Source organism: Erythrolamprus reginae, chromosome 1 (assembly GCF_031021105.1).
Source record: "Erythrolamprus reginae isolate rEryReg1 chromosome 1, rEryReg1.hap1, whole genome shotgun sequence".
Classification (NCBI taxonomy): Eukaryota; Metazoa; Chordata; class Lepidosauria; order Squamata; family Dipsadidae; genus Erythrolamprus; species Erythrolamprus reginae.
Window position 1 is genome coordinate 365394090 of NC_091950.1, and position 25341 is coordinate 365419430.

General features: G+C 39.7%; 2 protein-coding genes across 3 annotated transcripts in view; one reads left to right on the forward strand and one right to left on the reverse strand.

The window, feature by feature from the left end:
• TATDN3 (TatD DNase domain containing 3) lies at nucleotides 1-18036 on the reverse strand. 2 transcript variants are annotated; one of them, XM_070734449.1, is made up of 10 exons: nucleotides 17767-18036; nucleotides 15237-15269; nucleotides 13172-13245; nucleotides 10441-10525; nucleotides 9474-9536; nucleotides 6824-6933; nucleotides 6021-6076; nucleotides 4817-4929; nucleotides 4112-4192; nucleotides 1-953 (listed from the first exon to the last, which is right to left on the reverse strand). In XM_070734449.1, exons 1-10 carry the CDS (start codon nucleotides 17815-17817, stop codon nucleotides 810-812), a joined length of 810 nt encoding a protein of 269 aa, XP_070590550.1. In that variant the 5' UTR covers nucleotides 17818-18036; the 3' UTR covers nucleotides 1-809. The 2 variants fall into 2 exon arrangements, with proteins under 2 accessions (XP_070590550.1, XP_070590548.1); XM_070734447.1 differs by having other exon boundaries at nucleotides 4112-4189; nucleotides 17767-17904.
• NSL1 (NSL1 component of MIS12 kinetochore complex) overlaps nucleotides 17925-25341 on the forward strand; it is a 26187-nt gene continuing 18770 nt past the window's right edge. Inside the window, exons 1-3 of the mRNA XM_070734446.1 lie at nucleotides 17925-18206; nucleotides 21396-21471; nucleotides 22078-22208. Of these exons, the coding sequence (XP_070590547.1) occupies nucleotides 17979-18206; nucleotides 21396-21471; nucleotides 22078-22208 (435 nt within the window). The 5' untranslated portion in view covers nucleotides 17925-17978. The remainder of the gene's footprint in view (nucleotides 18207-21395; nucleotides 21472-22077; nucleotides 22209-25341) is intronic.

Consider the following 25341-nt stretch of genomic DNA (forward strand, 5'->3'; position numbering starts at 1 on the left):
TAACTGGTAGGTTTCTATTTATTGAATGTAGTCAGATGCATGAGTATTGTTATTTATCAAGCAGATTCTTATAGAATACATAAGAGTACTCTAAAGCAGTGTTTCCAACTGTGGCCACTTGAAGATATTTGGACTTCAACTCCCAGAATTCCCAGCCAGCAAATGCTGGCTGGGGAATTCTGGGAGTTGAAGTCCAAATATCTTCAAGTGGCCATGGTTGGGAAACACTGCTCTAAAGGAACACTCAAATGACAATTAACAGCAATGCCACGCCCGTTTTCACTCTCCCCAGGCTTCAGAGCCTTTCTAGGAGCCTGGGGAGGGCAAAAATGGCCTCCTCAACCTGGAGACCAGAAATAGCCTGCTTGCTGACTTCTTTAAGTTGGGAAACGGGCCATTTCTGGCTTCCGGAGGGCCTCCAGGGTGGGAGGAGGCCATTTTTGGCCTCGCTAGGTTCCTAGAAAGGCTCTGAAGCCTGGGGGAGCAAAAGAACCTGGAACTTCCGGTTCAACTGGAAGTTGGCAAATGGAGCGTTTCCAGCCTCTGGAGGACCTCTGTGGGGGAGGCCGTTTTCAGCCTCCCCAGGCTCCTAGAAAGGCTGTGGAGCTTATGGAGAGCAAAAAACAGGTCTTCCCCACACCATCCAGAGACTGAAAACAGGTTCTTTCCTGACTCTTAATGGGCCTACAAGACCTGAAAATCAGTTGGCTGGCACGGACATGTGCGCCGGCCAGCTGAGTTTGCGTGCCCACCGATATGGCTCCGCATGCCACTTGTGAAACATATGCCATAGGTTCGCCATCCCGCATCTAGATCTTGAGGAAGTTTTTCAATTTAGGAAAGACTTTCAGTGAATTCTGTGTTGTTACATGTAAAACATCTTCCACTGAAATTCCTTTTATTTTAGCAATGTATTCTGCAGCAATGAAGATGTTCTTTGGCTCATTTCTCACCTGAAATGCATAAAATTTATAAAATATTGATAAAGAAAATTATAAAGTTTATAAACATTTATAAAATTATATAACATGTTCCTATTGAACAATTGTTTTTCATTTGCAACTCATCTGCAAATCTCAATCCTAATTCATTAAGTCCTGCAGTAATGTAGGCGTGATAAAGGAACAGGTAGATATGATCAATGACAGTTGCTGTCATAAATCTGCACATGAATGGCTCTTGGACCAGCTCTTAGAAATAAAGAAACATAGAAGTCTGATGGCAGAAAAGACCTCCTGGTCCATCTAGTCTGCCCTTATACTATTTTCTGTATTTTATCTTAGGATGGATATATGTTTATCCCAGGCATGTTTAAATTCAGTTACAGTGAACCCTCGAGTTTCGCGTCCTCAAGGATCGCGAAAGGGCTATTTCGCTAGTTTTCAACCCGGAAGTAAACTCCACCATCTGCGCATGCGTGCCCTTCCACACATGCGTAGATGGTGGAGTTTCCCCGCCGGGCAGAGGCTTCCCTGGGTCTTCCCCCTCTTGCCCCGGTAAGACCCCAGCGGCGGTGTGCTGGAGCGCGAGCTTGGGGCACCCTAGCTCCGCTTCCCAGCTGGGAAGCGGAGCCGGCAACAGCGTGGGCGGGCGGGCGGCGCGCGCAAGCTTGGGGCAGCCTAGCTCCGCTTCCCAGCTGGGAAGCGGAGCCGGCAACAGCGTGGGCGGGCGGGCGGGCGCGCGCGAGCTTGGGGCAGCCTAGCTCCGCTTCCCAGCTGGGAAGCGGAGCCGGCAACAGCGTGGGCGGGCGGGCGGCGCGCGCGAGCTTGGGGCAGCCTAGCTCCGCTTCCCAGCTGGGAAGCGGAGCCGGCAACAGCGTGGGCGGGTGGGCGGGCGGCGCGCGCGAGCTTGGGGCAGCCTAGCTCCGCTTCCCAGCTGGGAAGCGGAGCCGGCAACAGCGTGGGCGGGCGGGCGGCGCGCGCGAGCTTGGGGCAGCCTAGCTCCGCTTCCCAGCTGGGAAGCGGAGCCGGCAACAGCGTGGGCGGGCGGGCGGCGCGCGCGAGCTTGGGGCAGCCTAGCTCCGCTTCCCAGCTGGGAAGCGGAGCCGGCAACAGCGTGGGCGGGCGGGCGGCGCGCGCGAGCTTGGGGCAGCCTAGCTCCGCTTCCCAGCTGGGAAGCGGAGCCGGCAACAGCGTGGGCGGGCGGGCGGCGCGCGCGAGCTTGGGGCAGCCTAGCTCCGCTTCCCAGCTGGGAAGCGGAGCTAGGGTTTCCCCAAGCGCGCGCGCACCCCAGGCGCGAGCAACGGGGTGGGCGGGCGAAGGGCGGGCGGCAGTGGAAGTAAAAACACCATCTGCGCACGCGCAGATGGTGTTTTTACTTCCGCACCGCTACTTCGCGAAAAATTGATCATCGCTTGGGGTCCTGGAACGGAACCCTCGCGATGATCGAGGGTTCACTGTACTGTGGATTTATCTACCACGTCTGCTGGAAGTTTGTTCCAAGGATCTACTACTCTTTCAGTAAAATAATATTTTGTCATGTTGCTTTTGATCTTTCCCCCAACTAATTTCAGATTGTGTCCCCTTGTTCTTGTGTTCACTTTCCTATTAAAAACACTTCCCTCCTGGACCTTATTTAACCCTTTAATATATTTAAATGTTTCGATCATGTCCCCCCTTTTCCTTCTGTCCTCCAGACTATACAGATTGAGTTCATTAAGTCTTTCCTGATACGTTTTATGCTTAAGACCTTCCACCATTCTTGTAGCCCGTCTTTGGACCCGTTCAATTTTGTCAATATCTTTTTGTAGGTGAGGTCTCCAGAACTGAACACAGAACCAGAACACAGTATTCCAAATGTGGTCTCACCAGCATTCTATATAGCGGGATCACAATCTCCCTCTTCCTGCTTGTTATACCTCTAGCTATGCAGCCAAGCATCCTACTTGCTTTCCCTACCGCCTGACTGCACTGTTCACCCATTTTGAGACTGTCAGAAATCACTACCCCTAAATCCTTTTCTTCTGCAGTATTTGCTAACACAGAACTGCCAATACAATACTCAGATTGAGGATTCCTTTTCCCCAAGTGCATTATTGAACCCACCCCCAAGCTCTTGAACCATTTATTTGTGTAAACAAGACAGCAGAGACAGCTTCCAGGGTGACTGGGCAGCCCTCCTAGGATGATTATACCCACCCTCCCATGAGGAACATTAGAAAAGTTACCCTAAACATGGCCTGCCCTACAACATCTGGCTAGTTGGAATAAATAAACAGATTTTGAAATTCTGCTTTTCTCTCAGCAAGCTTTGTACATCACCATTGTCAGCATCTATGCACCAACTCTCGCAAGTCCAGATGAAGACAAGGAAGCTTTCTACAAGGACCTGGACCAGATTCTCCAAACAATCCCCCACCAGTGATAAACTCATTGTTTTGGCCCATTTCAGTGCTAAGATGGCAACAGACAGTGATCATGGGTGCGACATGTGCTTCAAGTGTGACTTATTGTCACTCAGTCACAGTAAAAGCCCTAGAAAACAGCTACTTGTACACTTGTCACTTTTAACCAAATGCTAGGCACAACTGGTTCTTGAGACAGAATCTGTCACATCTGGATCTAAAGATGACTCAAAGAGTGGGAAGACCCCTTTTATCTCCCAAAATCCTTACTTGCTTTGCTTTGTTGATTGAAAGACTACCAGCTACTCTTGCCTTGTTAATGTATAAGTCTGGTTGTTGCTATTGATGGGATTTGGGGGGCTTCCCCACATGGTCAGGATCAATTTCTTTGGTCTGTTTCAGATGACATTTTTTCCTTTGCTTCCTTAATGACTTAGTTCCTTCTTATCTTCGTCGCTTGGGATCCAGATCCAAAAACGAGTAACAGAGTAGCATAAGCATGCCTCAGTGTTTGAGATGTGCAAAGACACAATGTCCATATTTCATATTAGGTAGCATGCTCAAGCACGCCATTGGTCCACCAGTTTTGGGAAAGCGACACCTGCAGTTTATTTCACTGAAATGACCTCTCATTTACACTTGGGAGACTTTTTAACAGTCATTTAGTCTGTCATTTTAACAGACTTTAACTGATAATATAAATTCTACTGTTACACTGTGTGCATTATTGCTGAACTTGACAAGATAGAATTACTGATGAGTCCTCACCTGTTTCTCAGGACCTAGGGCAGGTGAGTCAGTTTCCAAACAAATGCTTTCTAGAGGTAGCTGTTTCACAAATTTCTGCTTCTTAAAGGAAATCACAGAAAGGGATTAACATCTATAGCTTTTAAAATGAAACGGCAAACTTTTGAACAAAAGACTGTTAATCAGCTGATAATCTCCACATAAACAATTGAAATATGTACCTTGCCAGAAGCTGAATACTTTGTCTTTAATATAGTTAAAGTCCAAGACCCATGGAAAAACCTTGCTTCTTTTAACAATGAATAGAATAGAATCTAGTCTTCTAGTGCAGCCCGCAGCTCAAACAGAACCTATACTATTTTACTGAACTAAATCTTCACTTGATTAATAACTGACAATTAATTTGATGTACTGTAAATGTAAAAGATATCAGGCTAGAGACCAGACCATGAGTTCTAATACCACCACTTTTGAAATGGGGCTAGCTGGATAATTTTGGATCAGTCACTATCTCAGCCCTCGGAAGAAAAAAATGGCAAACTCCTTCCAAAACTGTTGCAAGAAACCTAAGGAGTTGCTTAGGTAGTTGCCAGTAATCAAGAGTGATTTAAATCTTTTTTTTTTACTGGAGTGTGTTTATAAATATGCGTATATGTATTTAGGTTCGTATCACACAATGCTATGAATAAAGAACTTTTGTTTAAGGTTTTGCTCCTTGATCCTTACCTGTTCACTCCTTGTAATTGAAGGAGGGATAGAGAAAAAATATCCAGCCTTCACTCCTTCCATTGCTACAGATGGTTTGCCATCAAATGCATGGAGCAACACTTTCTCAGCACCTGATTATCCCAATAAATGGGAAAGAAGTCACATTACCAGTAGAATTACAATGTCAGAACCTAACATAAGCAGCCAACACACATAAAGAAAGTTGATGTGTATCAAAGCCCATACTATGCAGCAGAGACATCTTAATGCCTTCTTGTAGAGTGAGATTATTTATATTCTCTTTTCATACAGTATATTCATACTATATTTTTCTGCATGATTGCTTAATTTATCTGGCAACAATCCAAAATCAGAAGTTATGTTAAATGCTTTACAGAAGAATGTGCTACTAAAACTAGAAATTCATATTATTTATGTAATTCAAGAATGCGGTCATTTCTAACAGTCTAGGAATTTCTTGCAAAAATCACACAAAGCAAAAATAAATATGTATTTGTATTTTGGGGAATCCATTTGCAAAAAATACTTTATATCATATGAACTATATTGAAGTGCTGTTTAATCTTAGAATAAATATTCTATTCATTAGAGTAGTTAGGAAATTTTAAATTTTATGTGATATTATATCCCTCCAGCACTTTAGTCTGCATAATAAACTACACAGGTGTCAAACTTGCCACATCACATTGTTGCTGCGTGACATTTCACAATGTTTCCCCCATTCACGGACTTGGGGTGGGCGTGGCCTGCGCATGACACATCCTGCCCACAGGCTGCCAGTTTGACACCTCTGATATACATGATCTATTATATAATGTGGCAAACTAGCCCCTAAATAAACATATTTATTTCAAAATGTGGCAGATGTGACATGATTGGTGGATCTTCATGTCTCTTCTCCTAATTAGGGCTCTGGATTTCACCACAAATTGTGCCAATACTCAAATCTTGCTAAAATGTAACTGCCCCAGATTTTCAAATGTTTTTGTTTCTTCCAATAATAAAGCATAGTTTTGAAAACTGCAGTGAAAGCAGATGAGTAGACAGCTGCTTAGGGATATATTCCTCATATTTCTGATATAACATCTAAAGAAGAAAAGTTGACTTAGACTCCCATGGAGATGAGATCCCATATCAGGGGCACACATATTTTAACAAGAAAGCTAAACAAACTTAAATCATTAAGTAAAATAAATGATACCTTGTTCCTTTAAGAGGTTAATGGTTGGCCTTCCAGCTGAGCGGGAATGAACATTTCTAGAATAAATAAAAAGAACAAAAACTCAGCAAGAGATTTTGGCAAAACTAGCATGATGTTCAGGGTCAGATAAACCAGTTATATATGACTGAAATTGCAGGAGGTTTGGGCTTTCAGCTAGATATTTTAATTTATCATTAATTTGTACTGGGACTTAAACATAGGGTAATATCACAATATTAAAAAATAAACATTTGGGGAAGAGTCTGTTCTCTATCATAGCATCTTATTTGTATGTATAGCCACCCATTTCACATGGGTGCCGTATGAAATGAGTGCCATAGTCAGTTCACTCGTTGTTAAATTTAGAATTCTCCAACTACTCATAGTAACAAGTCAGAGTGAGCTTAGAGTCCCTGCCATGAAACAATTCCATGCAACATGCATACACCTTCTCTTCTGCGGCACTTCCCCTATGGAATATCATTCCCAACCTGAGGTTTTCTAAAATCTACATATGATGTCTGGCTAAATTGTTGAGTATACAAAATTGGAAGATATGAAACAGTATAATAAAATAAAATGTTTGAAAACATTTGAAATCACTATATAACTATTATACAATACTGTAATGCAATATGTTGCATTATAATGACAGTGCATGAATTAACCCATAGGATCTATTCAAAATGCAATCAAATATTTTCTTACAAAAATAAGTTTATTTAAAGAAACTAAGGATTGCAAAGAGAAACTAATTCTATAAATTATAAAAATAGTTATATTTTTTGCAACAAGTGACCCACAAAGGTAAGTCAAGTTGTTTTGCCAGGTGAATTTGCTTTATCAAGACTTGTCGTTGCCCTTCCTTCTGTTCATCACTGCTAGCAAATCTGGGAGTAAAATCCAAACCAATCTATAGAAAGAGGGAAAAAAATATGGGTTGTGATTTTGAGAAAAAAAACCCTAGAGGAAATGGGGAAAGAGAAGGATCTACATCTATCAAATTATTAGAAACATAGAAACATAGAAGTCTGACGGCAGAAAAAGACCCCATGGTCCATCTAGTCTGCCCTTATACTATTTTCTGTATTTTATCTTAGGATGGATATATGTTTATCCCAGGCATGTTTAAATTCAGTTACTGTGGATTTATCTACCACGTCTGCTGGAAGTTTGTTCCAAGGATCTACTACTCTTTCAGTAAAATAATATTTTCTCATGTTGCTTTTGATCTTTCCCCCAACTAACCTCAGATTGTGTCCCCTTGTTCTTGTGTTCACTTTCCTATTAAAAACACTTCCCTCCTGGACCTTATTTAACCCTTTAATATATTTAAATGTTTCGATCATGTCCCCCCTTTTCCTTCTGTCCTCCAGACTATACAGATTGAGTTCATTAAGTCTTTCCTGATACGTTTTATACTTAAGACCTTCCACCATTCTTGTAGCCCGTCTTTGGACCCGTTCAATTTTGTCAATATCTTTTTGTAGGTGAGGTCTCCAGAACTGAACACAGTATTCCAAATGTGGTCTCACCAGCATTCTATATAGCGGGATCATAATCTCCCTCTTCCTGCTTGTTATACCTCTAGCTATGCAGCCAAGCATCCTACTTGCTTTCCCTACTGCCTGACTGCACTGTTCACCCATTTTGAGACTGTCAGAAATCACTACGCCTAAATCCTTTTCTTTTGAAGTATTTGCTAACACAGAACTGCCAATACAATAGTCAGATTGAGGATTCCTTTTCCCCAAGTGCATTATTTTACATTTGGAAACATTAAACTGCAGTTTCCATTGCTTTGACCATTTATCTAGTAAAGCTAAATCATTTACCATATTGCCGACGCCTCCAGGAATATCAACCCTATTGCACACTTTAGAGTCATCGGCAAATAGGCAAACCTTCCCTACCAGACCTTCCCCTATGTCACTCACAAACATATTAAAAAGAATAGGACCCAGAACAGACCCTTGTGGCACACCGCTTGTAACCTGACTCTGCTCAGAATACTCGCCATTCACAACAACCCTCTGGTGTCTATGCTTCAGCCAGCTGCAAATCCATTGAACTATCCAGGGATTAAGTCCAATCTTCACTAATTTATCTATCAGCTCTTTATGTGGAACCGTATCAAAGGCTTTGCTGAAGTCCAGGTAGGCAATATCCACGGCACCACCTATTATTATTATTTATGAAATACTTGCAATCTTCAATCAATTATTCAGGAATGTAAATAGTTAGAAACATAGAAACACAGAAGATTGAAGGCAGAAAAAAACCTCATGGTCCATCTAGTCTGCCCTTATACTATTTCTTGTATTTTATCTTACAATGGATATACAGTATGTTTACCCCAGACATGTTTAAATTCAGTTACTGTAGATTTACCAACCATGTCTGCTGGAAGTTTGTTCCAAGGATCTACTACTCTTTCAGTAAAATAATATTGTCTCACGTTGCTTCTGATCTTTCCCCCAACTAACCTCAGATTGTGCCCCTTTGTTCTTGTGTTCATTTTCCTATTAAAAACATTTCCCTCCTGAACCTTATTTAACCCTTTAACATGTTTAAATGTTTCGATCATGTCCCCCCCTTTCACTTCTGTCCTCCAGACTATACAGATTGAGTTCATTAAGTCTTTCCTGATAGGTTTTATGCTTTAAGGCCTTCCACCATTTTTTGCTAACTTTAGAAGAGAAGGATTTAGGGGTAGTGATTTCTGACAGTCTCAAAATGGGTGAACAGTGCGGTCAGGGAGTTGGGAAAACAAATAGAATGCTTAGTTTATGAAGCTTACCACAAAAGATATGACTGTTCTGTAAGATCAAAAGCAACAAAAACATGCTTGTTTAAAGGTAATTTCCAACATGGAAAAAAATTCTTACATGGAAAAAATTTCTTAGATATATTGCAAATATTATGCAACCCATATGCATCCACATGTACTGTCATTTCTAACTACATAGATATGTAATGGGTATGTAACATACATTTTATTTATTTTAAATGATTCTATATATGAACTGTTCAAAATATATAAATGAGTATAAATATTTCAGCAATTGCAGTTTTCAAAACACACGCAATTATACATCCAGGAAATATACAGGGATGGTTTTTGTCATGGTTTTTATGCCAGTTCCAGCATACTGTACATTGATATATTATTTTCCATTCTATATGTACAATTCTGTGTGAGTCCACTTACATATATGAGCCCATTTTATTCAATAGGATTTAATTCCAGATAAGTGTACTACAAAAATTAAAACTAAAGTCCTGTAATGTGTAAACGCTACAAACTGGGTTGCAGCGTTGTGTCCTAGAAACTTTTATCTAGACGCAAATTTCATTCAACTCTGTAGGGCTTGATTCTAAGTGATACTTTTGGCAGAGGAAAAATTATATATGAAAAAGACCTAATAAAAATGTTGTGATAATTCTACTTGCCTCCCCAATGGCCAGCAAACGATCCTGATATTGCTCAATGAGTGGGAATGCTTCTTCTAGATCCTTCAAAAAGATTTAACAAGATGAAATGAATATTAAATGTACATATTTGCTTTGCTCATTTACTGTAGTTTCATATTTCACATACAAAAAACTTAATACTGTACATGGAACCAAAAGGTAGCTGGAGCTAAGGTACTGTATATCTTGCCTTATAAAGGTTGAATTTTACTTTGAATTTTTACTTTAATGTGAGGATTTTCCTCTAATCAATCTAATTCACAAATATTTCTTCCTGGCACACTATAGGGCACTCCTATCTAAATAGCACTTTTAATGAAAAACATTGCTTCTTCCTTTGTTCTCTTTATAAAAATATTGTTAGAAGATGTGCCCTATTACTTCTACAAGACGATTCTTAGAACTGTACTTTTAATCTTGAAATTCTAAATCCTCATTTATAAGTATTCTCAACAAGACTTGTAATAGGCAAACTACTCTCATAAAACTGATCTAAATAAATCAATAAAGAGTGTTTTAATGATTTTATGTATGTATCTATTGTAGATACTTTCTTATTTATGTGTTTAATCTTTTGTGATGATAGCTACGAATACTGGTACATGCCTTATTCATATATTCATATGAGGAATTTCTTGTCTAGTATTTAGATTTTACTTACTTTATTTATTTATTAGATTTTTTGCTATCCATCTCACTGATAGAGTGACTAGATTAACTGATTTTAGAAATGTTGATGATTTTTAATAAGTTGTCCCATTCTTAAATGGATTTATTCTATGATCTTAGGCAAGTTTTTACTCACTGAACCTTATTCTTTATTTGTGAAGATTAAAGAACTCCTGACCACAAGTTTAATAAAGACTGAAAAATATATAACAAATCAAGACACAGGATAGATTTAATAATGTATAGAACTTAAAACTATAGATTTATTTTATGTCACCTTTAAAGTAACACTGCGTTCACATCCACCTGGAATACTTTGAACTGGATGCAGGCCCAAGCATGGAAAAATAAATCCTGGATACCTAGACATAAACATTTGTTAAGGCATAGCATAAGCCAGGTGCATATTACACTGAATCATTAAAATTAATGTCAAATAAATCAATATTTCAGAAAAAATAAAGGAAAGTAAATTAGTTTTCTGTTCCTAATTCTTACATTTTCAATGCATTCCTTGTCTGAGTATCACTCAAAAATAACTGCAACTTTACTTGTTTTATGCAAAAGAATATCTAGGCATCAGAATACTGATAAATGTTTAAGAATTAATTCTGCTAGCTCCACTGTTGCTGCTGTGCTTCACTGCTAGCTGAAAAACAGATGATTAGGACATTAGGCATAGTGGCTCAATTCTAGTCTCAAACAAAACACAAAATTCCAGAAAATTTAACAGGTGGCTCTTGCAAACCAGTTCCATCACATCACTGAATTAAAATATCTCAAGCTTCATATAGTATATATTGAATAATAGATGAATGAAAAAGCATGATGCCAGATTAACCAAACAGAAGACCCTGCTGAGCCGTAAATTACAAATGGATGCTGACTGAGACAGCTGGAAACTATAAGCATTTGATAACATCTAGGAAAATATAACCTGTTAACACGCACAGGCTTAGATCCCTTCATACAACTAAAAAAAAAGCCACTGTGTTAATTCACATTTTCCCACCTTCTGATCAGGTTAACACATACAGTATATTGCCATATCCCAATCAAGTACAGTGGTACTTCTACTTATGAACACCTCTGCTTAAGAACTTTACTAGATAAGAACTGGGCTGCCAAAGGAGCCTTTTGGTGACGCTTAAAGAGCCTTTGGCAGTCCAGAGCGAACAAAGCATTTTCCTTTCTCTGGGCGCTTGGAGAGGGAATAAACCACTTCGCTGTGGTGACTCCCTTGCGCTGCCTCCCGGCATGAAGTTGCCTCCCGGAGAGTCTGGACACGGAAAGGCAAAAGGAGGCACTTCGCCCCGGCTGGATCACCTCAGCTTCAGCCAAACTGAGGAATCGCCACAGTGAAGGGAAGGCGCCGGCTACAAAGCGAGCGAGCGAGAGAAGATGGGAGCCCTTCAGCATGGGAAGGAAGAGGAAGCAGGTAGCAACAGCAGCCACCTTTCATTCAAAGGAGCGGGAGGTTCCCCCCTCTCACCCGCCTGGGTTTCTCAGGCTTTTGTAGGCTGCCAGAGGAACTTTTCGTTGGCGCTACCCGTCTTGCCCGCCTGGGTTTCTCTTTCTGGTGCAGTGTATGGGAGGCAGCTTTGTGCCAGGTGTATGGGAGGCGCGTGCTCGTCCTCACCGCCTCAGAGTCCCTCTTTTTTTTTTAAGCCTTAAAATTTTGGATTTTTTTGATTCACCTCACCTCACCTCACCTTCTTCCTTCGGCAGCGACTGTCCTCCTCCTTTTCTTCCTCCTCCTCCTCCCACCCAAATTCCAAGCTTTTATTTCTTTCCTAATGGGTTTGCACACATTAATTAATTAATAATAATAATTTATTAGATTTGTATGCCGCCCCTCTCCGAGAACTCGGAGCAGCTCACAACAATAAAACATCATACACAAATCCAATGTTAAAACAGTCTTTTGAAAAACCCTATTAAAACAGTCATACAGCCCAAACACACCATCCATAAAATCAAAGGCAGCTAAGGATATATCAAATCCTCCATGCCTGGCAACATAGATGAGTTATTATTTGCTTTTACATTGATTCCTATGAGAAAATTTGCTTCTACTTACAAACGTTTCTACTTAAGAACCTGGTCACGGAACGAATTAAGTTATTAAGTAGACGTACCATTGTACTGCTTAAATGATTAAAGCAGTGGGGTATCACAAGGTTACATCTTAGGGCCAGTATTCTTCAATATCTTCATGAACGAGTGAGGGAATAGAAGGGGAACTTACCAAATTTGCAGATGCTACTTGTGTGTATGCTTGCTTTTAATAATGGGTTTTTTAGTGTTTTTTAAATTATTAGATTTGTTCTTACATCGTCTTTGTTATTGCTGTGAGCCGTCCCGAGTCTACGGAGAGGGGTGGCATACAAATCTAATAAATAATAATAATAATAATAATAATAATAATAATAATAATAATAATAAATAATAATAATAATAAGCTGGCAGGAATAGTTAACACCCTAGAACATGAAGGCGATCAGAGCCATATCTGAGGGCCCATGAGGCATTGCCCTAAGTCAACTCCAGCGCACATGTGTGCACTTGACAGCTAATTTTCAGCCTCCCGGAAGACAGGGATAGGCTGTTTTTGCCCTCCCCAGGCTCAGGAAAGCCTCTGGACCCTGTGGATGATGAAAAATGCCCCAAAAGGCCAAATGGAATGCGTGAGGGGAGGGCTAGTCACCAATGTTAAATTAATTCTTGGAAAGTTCTTCTGCACGTTATATCAAATGACACCCAGTTGTTAAAATTTCATTGTAAAATACTGTGGGTAAATCTAATATTCCGAAAGAAATACTCCAAAAATTCAATGCATTATTAACATTTTCTCTGAACACAGATATTTATTGAACACCATAGCTCAATTTAATTTTGAAACTAAAGCATGACAAAAGTGCAAATGAAGTTTATTCCCAAAGCCTGTTAATTCTTTAAATCCTAAATTGTAACTATTTTCATCTCTTTCAGCATGGAAACATTAGTACCTTTCTGAAAGTTGAATAATTTTTGCGAACTCTCCAGAATGTTCAGCAACTACCACCAGGGCCAAAACTTTGGACTGAAAGGGGAAATGAATTAGATAGAATTAAAAGCAGTAAATCACAAAACTGTTCCAAAGTAAATCTATCCAAAAATATTATTCCCACATTTAAAGTATGGTACAATCGGGTGAAATTCAGCAGATTCTGACAGGTTCTGGAGAACGGAAATCTTGAGTAGCCTGACAAATACCACCTCTGCTTGGCCCCAGAGTGGGGTGGGAATAGGTCTGCGGTCTCCGCTCATCAAGTTGATTTTCAATAAACTTCAGGAGGGCCTCTTTTAACGAATCAACCTTTGCTTTAACCGTGGTCAGCAGCTCAAAAATAGAGAGTACAGTTTGTGCTGTTAGCAGGCTTTGTCTTGATAAGAGTCAATTATACTCTCATTATTCAAATTTGTCAAGTTTGGCTTCTCACCCCGCTCTTTCAAAAGCTCTGCAGCTGGGCAGAGAACAGGAATCTGTTCAGAAGTGAACGAGGGGTCCTCCTCCTCTGCAGAAGAAGTGAGATCTATGAGATGTTGGCTTTCGATCTCTGCTTGTTCATCCCACTCCAATGCCTCCGGTTTTCTTGAAGAATTGAAAGGTATTAGGTTACTCACAGGGAGTGGCTGCCTGCTTCTCAGATAGCTGTCGACCTTCTCTTGTTTCAAGGGCTTTGGTGAAGTTTGTGATGCAGAGTATGTGCGTTGCCTCTTCTTGCTTTTTCCCATGTTGGTTAATTGTGAAAACCTCTGGTGCCCAGCTCTCCTTTTCTCTGTTTTGCTTCTCGGCCTCTTTTTTTTGGTATAATTTATAATAAATTATAATAAAGCCAAGAGGAACTGCTGCGGACACATTCCACCCGGTATAGATTTTTAAAAGTTTTTTAAAAAATGAATTAAAAGTATAAAATATTTTGTTAAAATGTTAAAATGTAAAAATGGAGTTAAAAGTTTAAAATAAATTAAAATTAAGTTTAAAATTTAAAAATATAAATGAGTTAAAAAAGAGAACCTGTTTACTTTTGGAGGAGCTCTTTAGAGTCAGTGATGCCTGTCCTCCATCTTGGCTCCCAACCCACTAGATTTATCTAAACGGGTGGGAATAGGGATTTCGCAGTATCCTTCCCCTGCCATGCCTACCAAGCCACACCTACAGAACCAGTAGGGAAAACTTTTGAATTTCACCCCTGGGTACAATGATTTGATTTTAAAGTAATCTGTGTACCGAAAGTTTACAAAAAGGAAAGTTCTGAATCTCACATTATTTCTATGGCAATTCTGACAGTCTCACAAAGCCCGTATATAGAACCATAGATTCATTCTGCTAAAAAGAAAATAGCTGAAGAAAGGAGGAGAAACATTTCCTTTCTGAGGCTTCCTTAAACCATAGAAGTTAAGAGTCCAGTTCCAATCTTGGTTATTTTCCTCAAGCTTCAACAGTTTCCACCCCTGCACTCCATTTTTCAATTTTCAAAAAAGGCCTTCTGACACTTGAGAGTTCTCAGAGTAGAATCACAGAAGTATAAGGCTGGAAGGAACCTTGAAGGTCTTCTAGTCCAACCCCTACGGAAAACTTTCTTTCTTTCTTTCTTTCTTTTTTATTTTATTTATTTATTCATTCATTCATTCATTCATTCATTCATTAGATTTGTATGCTGCCCCTCTCCGAAGACTCGGGGCGGCTAACAACAATATAAAAAGACAATGTAAACAAATCTAATATTAAAAATAATCTTAAAAAACACAATTTAAAGAACCACTCATACATACAAGCATACCATGTATAAATTCTATAAGCCTAGGGGGAAGGGAAATTTCATTTCCCCCATGCCTGATGACAGAGGTGGGTTTTAAGGAGCTTGCGAAAGGCAAGGAGGGTGGGGGTAACTCTGATATCTGGGGGGAGCTGGTTCCAGAGGGTTGGGGCCGCCACAGAGAAGGCTCTTCTCCTGGGTCCCGCCAAACGACATCCATTCTTTCTAGAGTTTGATAAAAGGAAAATAACAAGTGAAAAATATTACAAACCTTTTTGGCATCTTCCAATACACTTTCAATGTCCTGGAAAAGATTTAAATGTTATTACGCTGGCAGATCACTGTGTTTAAGCATATAGCATATTTGCCATAGGCAGGATTCAGCATGTTTTTCTTTCTACTATAAAGAATAATGCAGCCTAACATTTTTTTTATTCCCCCATGATTTTTATTATGAACAGATAAAACATATACAAAACATAATACAGAAAATACATTAAAAAGAATAAGTACGGTATTGTAAAAACACACACCATCCCCCAAAAGGAGAAAAAAGAAAATATAATACAGGTAGTCCTCAACTTACAACAGTTCATTTAATGACTGTGCAAAGTTGCAATGGCATTGAAAAAAGTGATTATGACCGTTTTTCACACTTTACGACCTTCGCAGCATTTCCTTGGTCACATGCTTAACATTTAAATGCTTGGCAAGTGGTTCTTATTTATGTCGGTTGCAGTGTCCTGGGGCCATTTGATCAGCTTTTGTAGCCTTCTAGGAAGTAAAGTCAATGGGCAATCCAGATTAACTTAACCATGTTCCTAATTTAATGAATGTGATGATTCAATTAACAATTGTGCAAAGGAAAGTTGTAAAATGGGGCAAACTCACTTAACAAACGTTTCAGTGAGCAACATAAATTTTGAGTTCAATTGTGGTCATAAGTCAGGGACTACCTGTAAACTCTTTTCTTTGGTATTGGAAGGTAGATTGACCTCTTCCAATCTGTTGATCACTGTGTCTATATCCAGATATGCTGGTATAGTTTGGCAAGATCTTTTATAGGTTGTTCTTCTGTTGTTTTCAATATTCACTGTATCCATTTAGAAGCAATTCAAATTTCTGCAGCCTTATCAGCCCTAAGTAGAATCAAGAAGATATGCCTCCATAGCAGAGATCTTCAAACTTGGCAACTTTAAGACTTGTGGACTCTCAGAATTCTCCAGTCAACTATGCTGGCTGGACAATTCTGGGAGTTGAAGTCCATAAGCTTTAAAGTTGCCTGTAGGTTATTACCAAATTATTGCAACGATATGGCAAACCAATCTTGTGAATAATAAACATCTTATTATTCTGTCTTATTTAAGTCTATAAAATTATACTCTCTATGAGTATATGATAAAGGTGACTTGCTTATTCAGCTCTAGCTAACATCAAAGGTTAAACCAGCAATGGTAGGATTAAGTCTAAGGAAATAATTATTTAGGCTTCTGTTTACCTAAGGTAATTGAAATCTTTCTGTTTGTCTAAGGTAAAAAAAAACTAATTAAGATGCCCTTCTGTTTATTTAGCAATCTTTGTACCTTACAGGATACTGTCTGTATGCTATGTGTCACATTTGTTTATTAGATTTGTATGCCGCCCTTCTCCGAAAACTCGAGGCGGCTAATGTTAACTATTTACATTGTAATTAGTTTAAGTCAAGAATTAATGTTTTACATTTGTAACACAAGAAACTAGTTATAAAATAATAAACTTGCAAGTCCAGAAGAGACAGCTTCATCCCAGAGAGAGAGAGTGTGTGTTACACATCAAAAGCTGCTCACACAGAAAGTTTTTGAACACAAGACAGCTCTGCTCAGCCCAGAGATATTTCCAACCTGGACAAAACATTGCTTCTAGAAATCATGTCCCTGTGTCTGTGATTTCTACATCTCTACAGTTGCCAAGTCTGAAGACCTCTGCTCTGTAGTGTAACCAGAGGATCCACAAATGTTTGCAACCTTTGGGAAAATGCTTGGTCTATTCTATTCTATTCATTCATTTATTTTTTATTTTATTGTTTTGTCAAGTACATATTGGTAGTATATAAAAATATAACAATGTTTATATACATGATACTAGTACGTAAAAGAGAAACATTAGGACAGGGGATGGAAGCCACGGTGGTGCACCTATGCACACCCCTTACTGACCTCTTAGGAATTGAGATAGGTCAACAGTGGATAGTCTAAGAGTAAAGCTTTGGGTGTTAGGTGATGATACTACAGAGATTGGTAGTGAGTTCCATGCATCAACTACTCCGTTACTAAAGTGGTATTTCCTGCAGTCGAGTTTAGAGCGGTTTACTTTAAGCTTGTATCTGTTGTGTGCTCGTGTGTTGTTGTGGTTGAAGCTGAAATAGTCGTTGACAGGAAGGACGTTGTAGCAGATGATTTTATGGGCTGTGCTTAGGTCGTGTTTAAGGCGATGTGGTTCTAAGCTTTCTAAACCTAGGATTGCAAGTCTAGTTGCCTAGGATATTCTGTTGCGAGTTTGAATTGCAAGCTTCCCAGAGTCATTGATTCAGATGGGCGCGTATAGAAATGGAATAAATAAATGTCAAACGGGCAAGTTCGGGCAGACATATGCCATATCAAACAGTAACCTAAATACTTCCTAATCCTTATCTAACAAATATTTACAAATGAAGAAAGCTTGCAAATTCTTTTGAAAAGGTGTAAGGTGACCAAATAAGAGCTTTCAGTAAGGATTTTGGTATCCCCCCCCCCCTCCACCCTCTTTCATCCAAACCCACTTACCCTTTGAAATTCGGGTGCCGCGAGATGGCAGTGACAATCCACAGCTCCCATCCTGGCACTCGGAACTGCAGCTGCTGTTTCTACCCGGACTTGTTTCTCGATTCCACCGTCGGGGGGTTTGGCAAAGCGGTTAAAGGATAATCGCTTACTTCTACTTCCGGGTTGGGCGGGAAAGAACGGCTTTGAAAAGAGAGCGGGAAACAGCAGCCGAAATGGAGGCGTTGCCGCCGGTCGTTCCTGCAGATGCGGCCGCGGCGGCCGCGACCGCGGCTACGGCGGTTTGTCCTCTCTCGCTGCGTCAGGAGCCCCGAGTGCAGTGCCTTTCGCGCCGATGGACGACCGAGTTGCTAGATCACTGCAAACCTTTCGTGCGCAGACTCGGAGCCAGTCAGGCTGTGGAAGCCGGGACCTTGGAACAGGCTGTGGGGGAAGCTCTTTGGGTAAGGGTAGTCAGGCTGAGAAGGCTCGGCCCGGGTGAGTTGGGCTGCTAAGGCGGGATAGCGGCAGGTTAATAATAATAATAATAATAATAATAATAATAATAATAATAATAATAATAATAATAATAATAATAATAATAATAATTCCAGCATATCAAATATCAATCTCGTTTGTTGTATATTACTTTTTTGTGAATAATAATATAATAACAACAACATACAACCAGTCAATTTAGTACAAATGAAGCCATTTTCAAAATGATGAAATATACATCTAGAGGCGCTCCAGTGCATATCCAGTTACATGGATGATGATAATAATAACAGGGTTGGAAGGGACCTTGGAGGTCTTCTCGTACAACTCCCTACTTGGGCAGGAGTCCCTACACTACTTCAGACAGATGGTTATCCAACTTCTTTGTAAAAACTTCTAATGTTGGAGCATTAACAACTTCTGGAGACAAGCTCTTCTACTGATTAATTGTTCTGTCAGGAAATTTCTCCTTGGTTCTAAGTTGCTTCCCTCCTTGATTAGTTTCCACCCATTGCTTCTTGTCCTACCCTCAGGTGCTTTGGAGAATAGCATGACTCCCTCTTCTTTGTGGTAACCCCTGAGATATTGGAACACTGCTATCATGAGGTTTATTTCAGTTGCTTTTTATTAAGATTCTAGCAGATTACGATTTTAAATAAGTATTGAATTGATTGTGGGGTGTTGTTTGATTGAATAGGGATGAATTCTTTGTCTTAAATCATGAGGCAACAGGGCTTCTATAATCCAGGATTCTGTCATCTCATAGGATTTGAAATGGATACCTAATGTTATAACCATTATTAAAAAGACACAACAAAGAATGTTCTTGCTGTGACAACACAGAAACTTCAGTTACAAATTCTACAGAGAAATGATTAAATTTGTCCTTCATTTCATTCATTCATTTGTCAAAACATGCACACGATAGTAGGTATGGTATAAACAAAAACAAGTAGGTATAGATAAATTTGGACAACAGGACAGTAGGACAGGGATGGTAGGCAAGATGGTGCGCTTATGTAAGCCCCTTACAGACTTTTATACTTTTTTTTGGTACTTTTATAACTCTTACAAGACTGCATAGTTAGGACTGCCGCACCCAAAGGTGCTTTTTTTCAAGAGGCAACTGGACTTCTTCAGAGCTGAGGAAGTTTCTTGGATGAGAAGTGAAAGGTCTTCAAAAAACAAAACAAAACCAGAAAGTCCAGTTGCCTCTTGAAAAAAACATGGGACAACCATGGCCTGAATGACTGAGACTCTCCATAGACTCTGTCCTAAAATTCCTTTAGTAAGTGGTTGGTAAATCCACAGTAACTGAATTTATACATGCCTGGGATAAACATATATCCATCCTAGGATAAAATATAAGGGCAAACTAGATGGACCATGAGGTTTTTTTCTGCCATCAATCTATGTTTCTATGTTTAAGTGGATGAGTAACTTATGACCCCAAATAACTTTCAGCATTCTTAAAGAACTGTTGCTGAAAAAAGGACATTACTGATTCATGTATTTGAAGTCAGAAGTACACACAAGCTGTCATGTAAGTTCTAAAATAAGTATAACTATCAGAAACCATCCAGAAACCTTATTTTCTCTCCCACTGATATGTACTGTATGATACAGTTCTAACTATTTTTTACCCTTAAACCCCAAAATTTATAAAGGCAACATAAATGTTGCTGGTTTTTAAATACAGTATGACAATAAGCCATTTTATTTATTTGTGATTTCTTTTCTATGAAAGAAACTGTTAGGGTAGTTGTAAAAACATTGAAAAGCAATATGGAAGCAATAGAAACAAGTACAGTATTGTCATAAGAAGAAACTCATTGTTTACATACATGACAACGATTCCAGGGGGAGGTTGCTAAGCATCCCTGAAAAGATTTCACAATTAGTGCAGAAATTGTTGTAGAAGTTGATATTTCTGACACTCATCTTTAAAAAAACCTGTTTTCTTTTTTAAAAAAACCCCCTCAGAAGTAGCCGATAAAAACTAAGCTAGACTGGTAATTACTAATATCTTTAAAAGTTATTAATAACATTTAAAATGAAGCTTTGGCACTAAAACAGTCAATAATTGAATAAATAAAACTGCGGTTCATTCTGTTAGGGAAAGTTGCTCTTGTGTACTGTATTTACATGTGTTTGCCATGCAAGGTTTTTTGTTTCCTAAAATTTTGAAATGTGTTTGTTATATTTTGTTTTTGAAATGTATTTATTAATTGGATTTCTATGCAATCCTGTTAACAGATCTTTCCTTACTAAGTTTATTTAGATTTTGTAATTATGATCGTAAATAAAGTAAACTAGAATGCTCTGCATAGTATAAGTCAAGGCTGGCTTGATTGTGGTCATCTAATGAGTTCATAAAGATCTGATAATGCCTCTGCCTCTAGCTTTGTATACAACCCTCCCTCCCCCCCAAAAAATCCTATTTTGAGTTCCAGAAAGTAATTTCTGACAATTGAGTGCTGGAAATTTGTCTACCAGTTAGGATGTACTCTCGCTAGAGTACGTGTCTGTTTCCCTTCTCTTATTTTTTGTGAAAAATCTTTTAACTGGTAAAATTAATTGTGAAAACAGACAAGAGAAGTCAAATGTCTTTTGCAATTATTCCCTTGATAGTAATTAATATGAACTTTCTGTATATAAAGTACCATCTGAACTGGGCAATTTGTTTCAAAGGACAATGGACTTATTATATCCATTAATTTGCCTTGAATTTTTTGTTTAGCAACATAGAGGGGTTATTTTTCCAGGTATTTGTGAATATACAAATAGAGTTGAATTTTGCATTTGTTTCTTATGAAAATACTAGTACTGTATTTATAACAAGCATTTATTCCCCATAATTTGATGCATTGTCATGCAAAATGCTTGAAGCTTTGTTGCTGAATGCTGAAATGTTGGAATGTGCTGAAGGTTGGAAATTATCTTGCAATATATCTATCAACATGAGAACATCATTGTGCTTGTAAATATTGTGGACCTATTTTGTTGAATGGATGTGCTTTGTCAGAATGCTGTTTATCAATGTCATTCCTTGCTGGTACATTTTGTAATCCAGTACTGGCACTTAAAGGTATCTTTTCAAAGAATTATTACATTATATATTTATATCTGTATATATTTTTGTTCATTTTGTACAGAACTTTGAAAAAGCTGTACAAGAGAATATCACTGTTAATGGGCAGCCATGGCAGGAATCATCAGATCTTCAAAATGGTATATTAATTTAAAAGTATCTTTAGAGTTAATATGCAAGATCTTGACTAATACTGTTGGAAAATCTTATGCATAAGAAATTACAGGTGGTCCTTGACTTACAACATTATGTTTAGTAACCATTCAAAGTTACAACAGCACTGAAAAATGTGATTTATTGACCAGCAAAGTCAATGGGGAGTCCAGATTCACTTAAGAACCATGTTACTAATTTATCATTTGCAATTATTCGCTTAACAATTGTGCAAGAAATATCATAAAATGGAGCAAAACTCACTTAACAAATGTTTTACTTAACAACAGAAATTTTGGGCCGTAAAATTCGTAAATCAAAGACTACCTGTATTTTACTATGAACAGAATTACTCAGGCCCTTTTGCAGTACAATTCCTTGCAATATTAATCTGATTTTAAAACTATTAGTTATGTATACAGTATAAGAGAATAATGAATAAAATGATTTACTGCAATAAATCTTTTCTTTATTTTCATATATACCTGGTCAAGATGATGATATGTATATATCTTTTCCTATATAAATTGAAAAATAAATCCACACACTATACTTTTCAAATATTAAACATTTCTATTTTTGTTGTAAAATAGACACAGACGTTAAACTCCTTAAAGATCAGCTTGATGAATTAATTGTGGAAGTGGCTTCCAAGCGTAATCAATATCCTAGAAAAATGCAAATAAATACTGTTAAAGGCATTAAAATGCAACAAAAATTGTTGGTGAGTACTTTGAATTCTTAAGTCATTGGGTGAAAACATTTACTTTGAGAGAATCTGATCATGACTTGTTTACTGCAGTAGCAGTTGTCTATGAATACCAGATTATAGTGAAGGAGCCTAGTTTAATATGTTACTAAGGTGAGGTAATGTTGTGATCACTAAAATATATTACAAATGATTGTGATGCAGGGACATACATATGTCTACTTACTTAAAGCTTTAAAAAAGATGCTTATTGGAGAGAGGTTCAGAATAGAAGCTGATATAGAAACACAGACAGATAGTACTTAAAATAATTTTATTGTGGACAGTTAATTTTATATAGCCACCCCTGTTAATACATGACTCTGGGTTTACAAACCAGTATGTACAGTATGTCACAGAAGTGAGTACACCCCCTCACATTTTGAAAATATTTAAGTATATCTTTTCATGTGACAACATTGAAGAAATGATACTTGGCTGCAATGTAAAGTAGCTTGTGTAACAGTGTAAATGTGCTTAAATAGTTAACAAAATGTGAGGGGATGTACTTACTTCTGTGACATACTGTATGTATATGTATATATGTGTATATATGCATATGTGTGTGTGTGGATGGATGGACAGATGGACAAAAAGACAGTCAGACAGATAGAATGTACTATATGTATACAGTATATGTATTCATAGCCAAAGTGACCACAACCATCCATCGCATGAAATGCAGCACTGCACAGACTCTAGCATACTCTCCATGTCTTTTGGCAAAACCATGTTTTCAGGATCTTGCAAAAATTCTTAGCTCTTCCGCACAATACTCATTGGCTGACAGGACCAAAGCGTGCCCCTCCTGTCAGACCTGATGGAACAAGTAGTCATAATTGGAGAGAGAAGCAGTCCAAGATAACCCTTGAATTACACCCAGAAGCAAACTGGCAACTAACCCAACCCACAGGGAGAAGTGTAACATAGCCCAATCAAGGGGCACACATAAGTGCTTACAAAAGCACATGTTGCTTTCCCATGTAGACAGTATTAAAGTAACCCATAGGAAAGATAACCAAGGTGTGAGCACAACATGATTTCTTTGCTAATAAAGTAGTGTGATCTAGTATTATACAAGTGAAAATACTTACAAAATCAGTATGTACCTAAGAACATATAATACTAAATCTTAAGCAGTTAACTTTCCTCCCTCTCAAATCTTTTTCTTTCACTATTCATTTGGACTCTATTATGGCTTTTTCTTTCCCTTCTTATCTCAATTATTGAGACTGGAATGTCGGTGAGTTCTCCCAGCTGTTTGCTAATACAGTGTTTTTCAACAAGTGTGCCATGGCACACTAGTGTGCCTTGATACATGGTCAGGTGTGCCGTGGGGAAATTAAAATGGGTCCCAAACTACGTGCCGGATACAGCCCACGGAGGCCATTTATCCAGCCCACCGCAAGCCACCTCCATCCGAACATAAACATTCCCCTCACAATCCTTCCAGCTATCAGCGACAGGAAGAGTGGAGGCACAGGGAACCCTCACTGACCAATCACCTTCTAGGATTCATCCTGACCACTAGCGATGAACCAATAGCAGGCCACCTCTCATCCACACCCTGGAAGATCCCCGCTCGGGCAGCCATGCATTTGTCATTGTGTGGCCGCGGCGAGTAGTTGAAGCTGCTACCGTGTTTCCCCGAAAGTAAGACAGTGTCTTACTTTCTTTTTACCCCCAAAAGCCCCACTACGTCTTACTTTCGGGGTATGTCTTACATTGGAAAAAAATTGAAAGGGTCGCGTTCCCGAAGGCATCTCCCCAGAGTCCAGAAGGGCAGCCGCGGGACAGGAGCCTCGTGAGCCCTTTTCCAAGTTCAACCTCAGGGCTCCAAGCGGCGTGCACGCGTGGAGCCACAGACGCGTGTCGGGGAAGCGTGTGTCTGGAGGGGAGGAGCCGCTCTGCGCAGTTGGGCAGCCCCACCTGCCTGCCGGAAAGGAGGCTGGTGAAGGAGGGCGCAGCTCCGGCCGCTCGCCTCGGAGCAGGTCGGCCTCGCTGGCTGCTTGCAGCCGAGCCTCGGCAGGACTCGGTTGCTGGGACGAGCACCTTCGCTGCAAGCCGCCGCCCGCTCGGCTCGCTTCGGACCAGCGCCGTCCTTCGCTTTGCCAAGCCGGGGAAGAGGTGGTGGCGCCGCGGCGAGGCGAGGGGGGGCGCGCGGGGAGCTTGGAAGCAACGTCATCGGGCTCCCCCCCCCCCCGGCAATACCCCCGTGTTTCCCCGAAAGTAAGACATATGTCTTACTTTCGGGGTACGGCTTATATTAGCCGACCCCCCTGAAACCCCTGATACGTCTTACAATCGGGGGTGTCTTACTATCGGGGAAACAGGGTATTCCTCTCCATGGTCCCAATTTCTAATCCTGGTCAGGACTGGAGGTAAATGTTGCCACCACTAGATGAAGCCTCAGCCTCAGCTGGTTATGCCTATCCTGATGGTGTATATAGATATTTGACCTTTTTCTTTTTATAAGAGGCCCCCGCAGAGGGTGATATATTATGTACTGTGTTAGAGTGTCATTTTGGTTGGTGGTGTGCCCCAGGATTTTGTAAATGTAAAAAATGTGCCGCGGCTCAAAAAAGGTTGAAAATCACTGTGCTAATAAACAAAGGCATTAATTCACATAGTTCCACTGTTTCGCTTCTGAATCTCCAAACACACATCACATTCTCCAATGCACTTGCAAGGAGAGTCCAAGATGGGTTATACTTCAGTCTGATTGGTAGGGGCTGAGTTTTAATTTAAATAAATACTAGGCAGGCACCGCCTCCCCCCCTTAGCCCTCCAGTCTAAAAAACTCAGTCGCAGTAAAGGGACGCCTGAGTTACTTCTCGAGTAAAATTATTGTGTTTTTACTGTTTACTTTGTATTGCACTAACCTTTTGCCTTTTATTTCCTTTTCTTTTAGGTGCAGATGGGGGATTATTGCCTCGGGCGGGCCTGGGTTCAAAACCTCCCGTGGGTTTAACCCAGTTGCCTGCAGCTCCTCCCTACCCAAACCCACACAGCACAGAGAGATTTCAGCAAGGCTGCCTTTGTGGGTGCGGGAGTGAGCGCCCGGGTAGCCTAACTCCGAGGTGGCACCCGGAGGACGAGGAAGTGGCTG

Bases quoted from the DNA above. Each gene is read 5' to 3' on its own strand.
- TATDN3 (XM_070734449.1), bottom strand. From the start codon at position 17,817: ATGGGAGCTGTGGATTGTCACTGCCATCTCGCGGCACCCGAATTTCAA. The intron at 15,270-17,766 runs GTAAGTGGGTTT...AATCTTTTCCAG, and splicing joins CGGCACCCGAATTTCAAAGG to GACATTGAAAGTGTATTGGA. The intron at 13,246-15,236 runs GTTTGTAATATT...TTCCCCTTTCAG, and splicing joins TATTGGAAGATGCCAAAAAG to TCCAAAGTTTTGGCCCTGGT.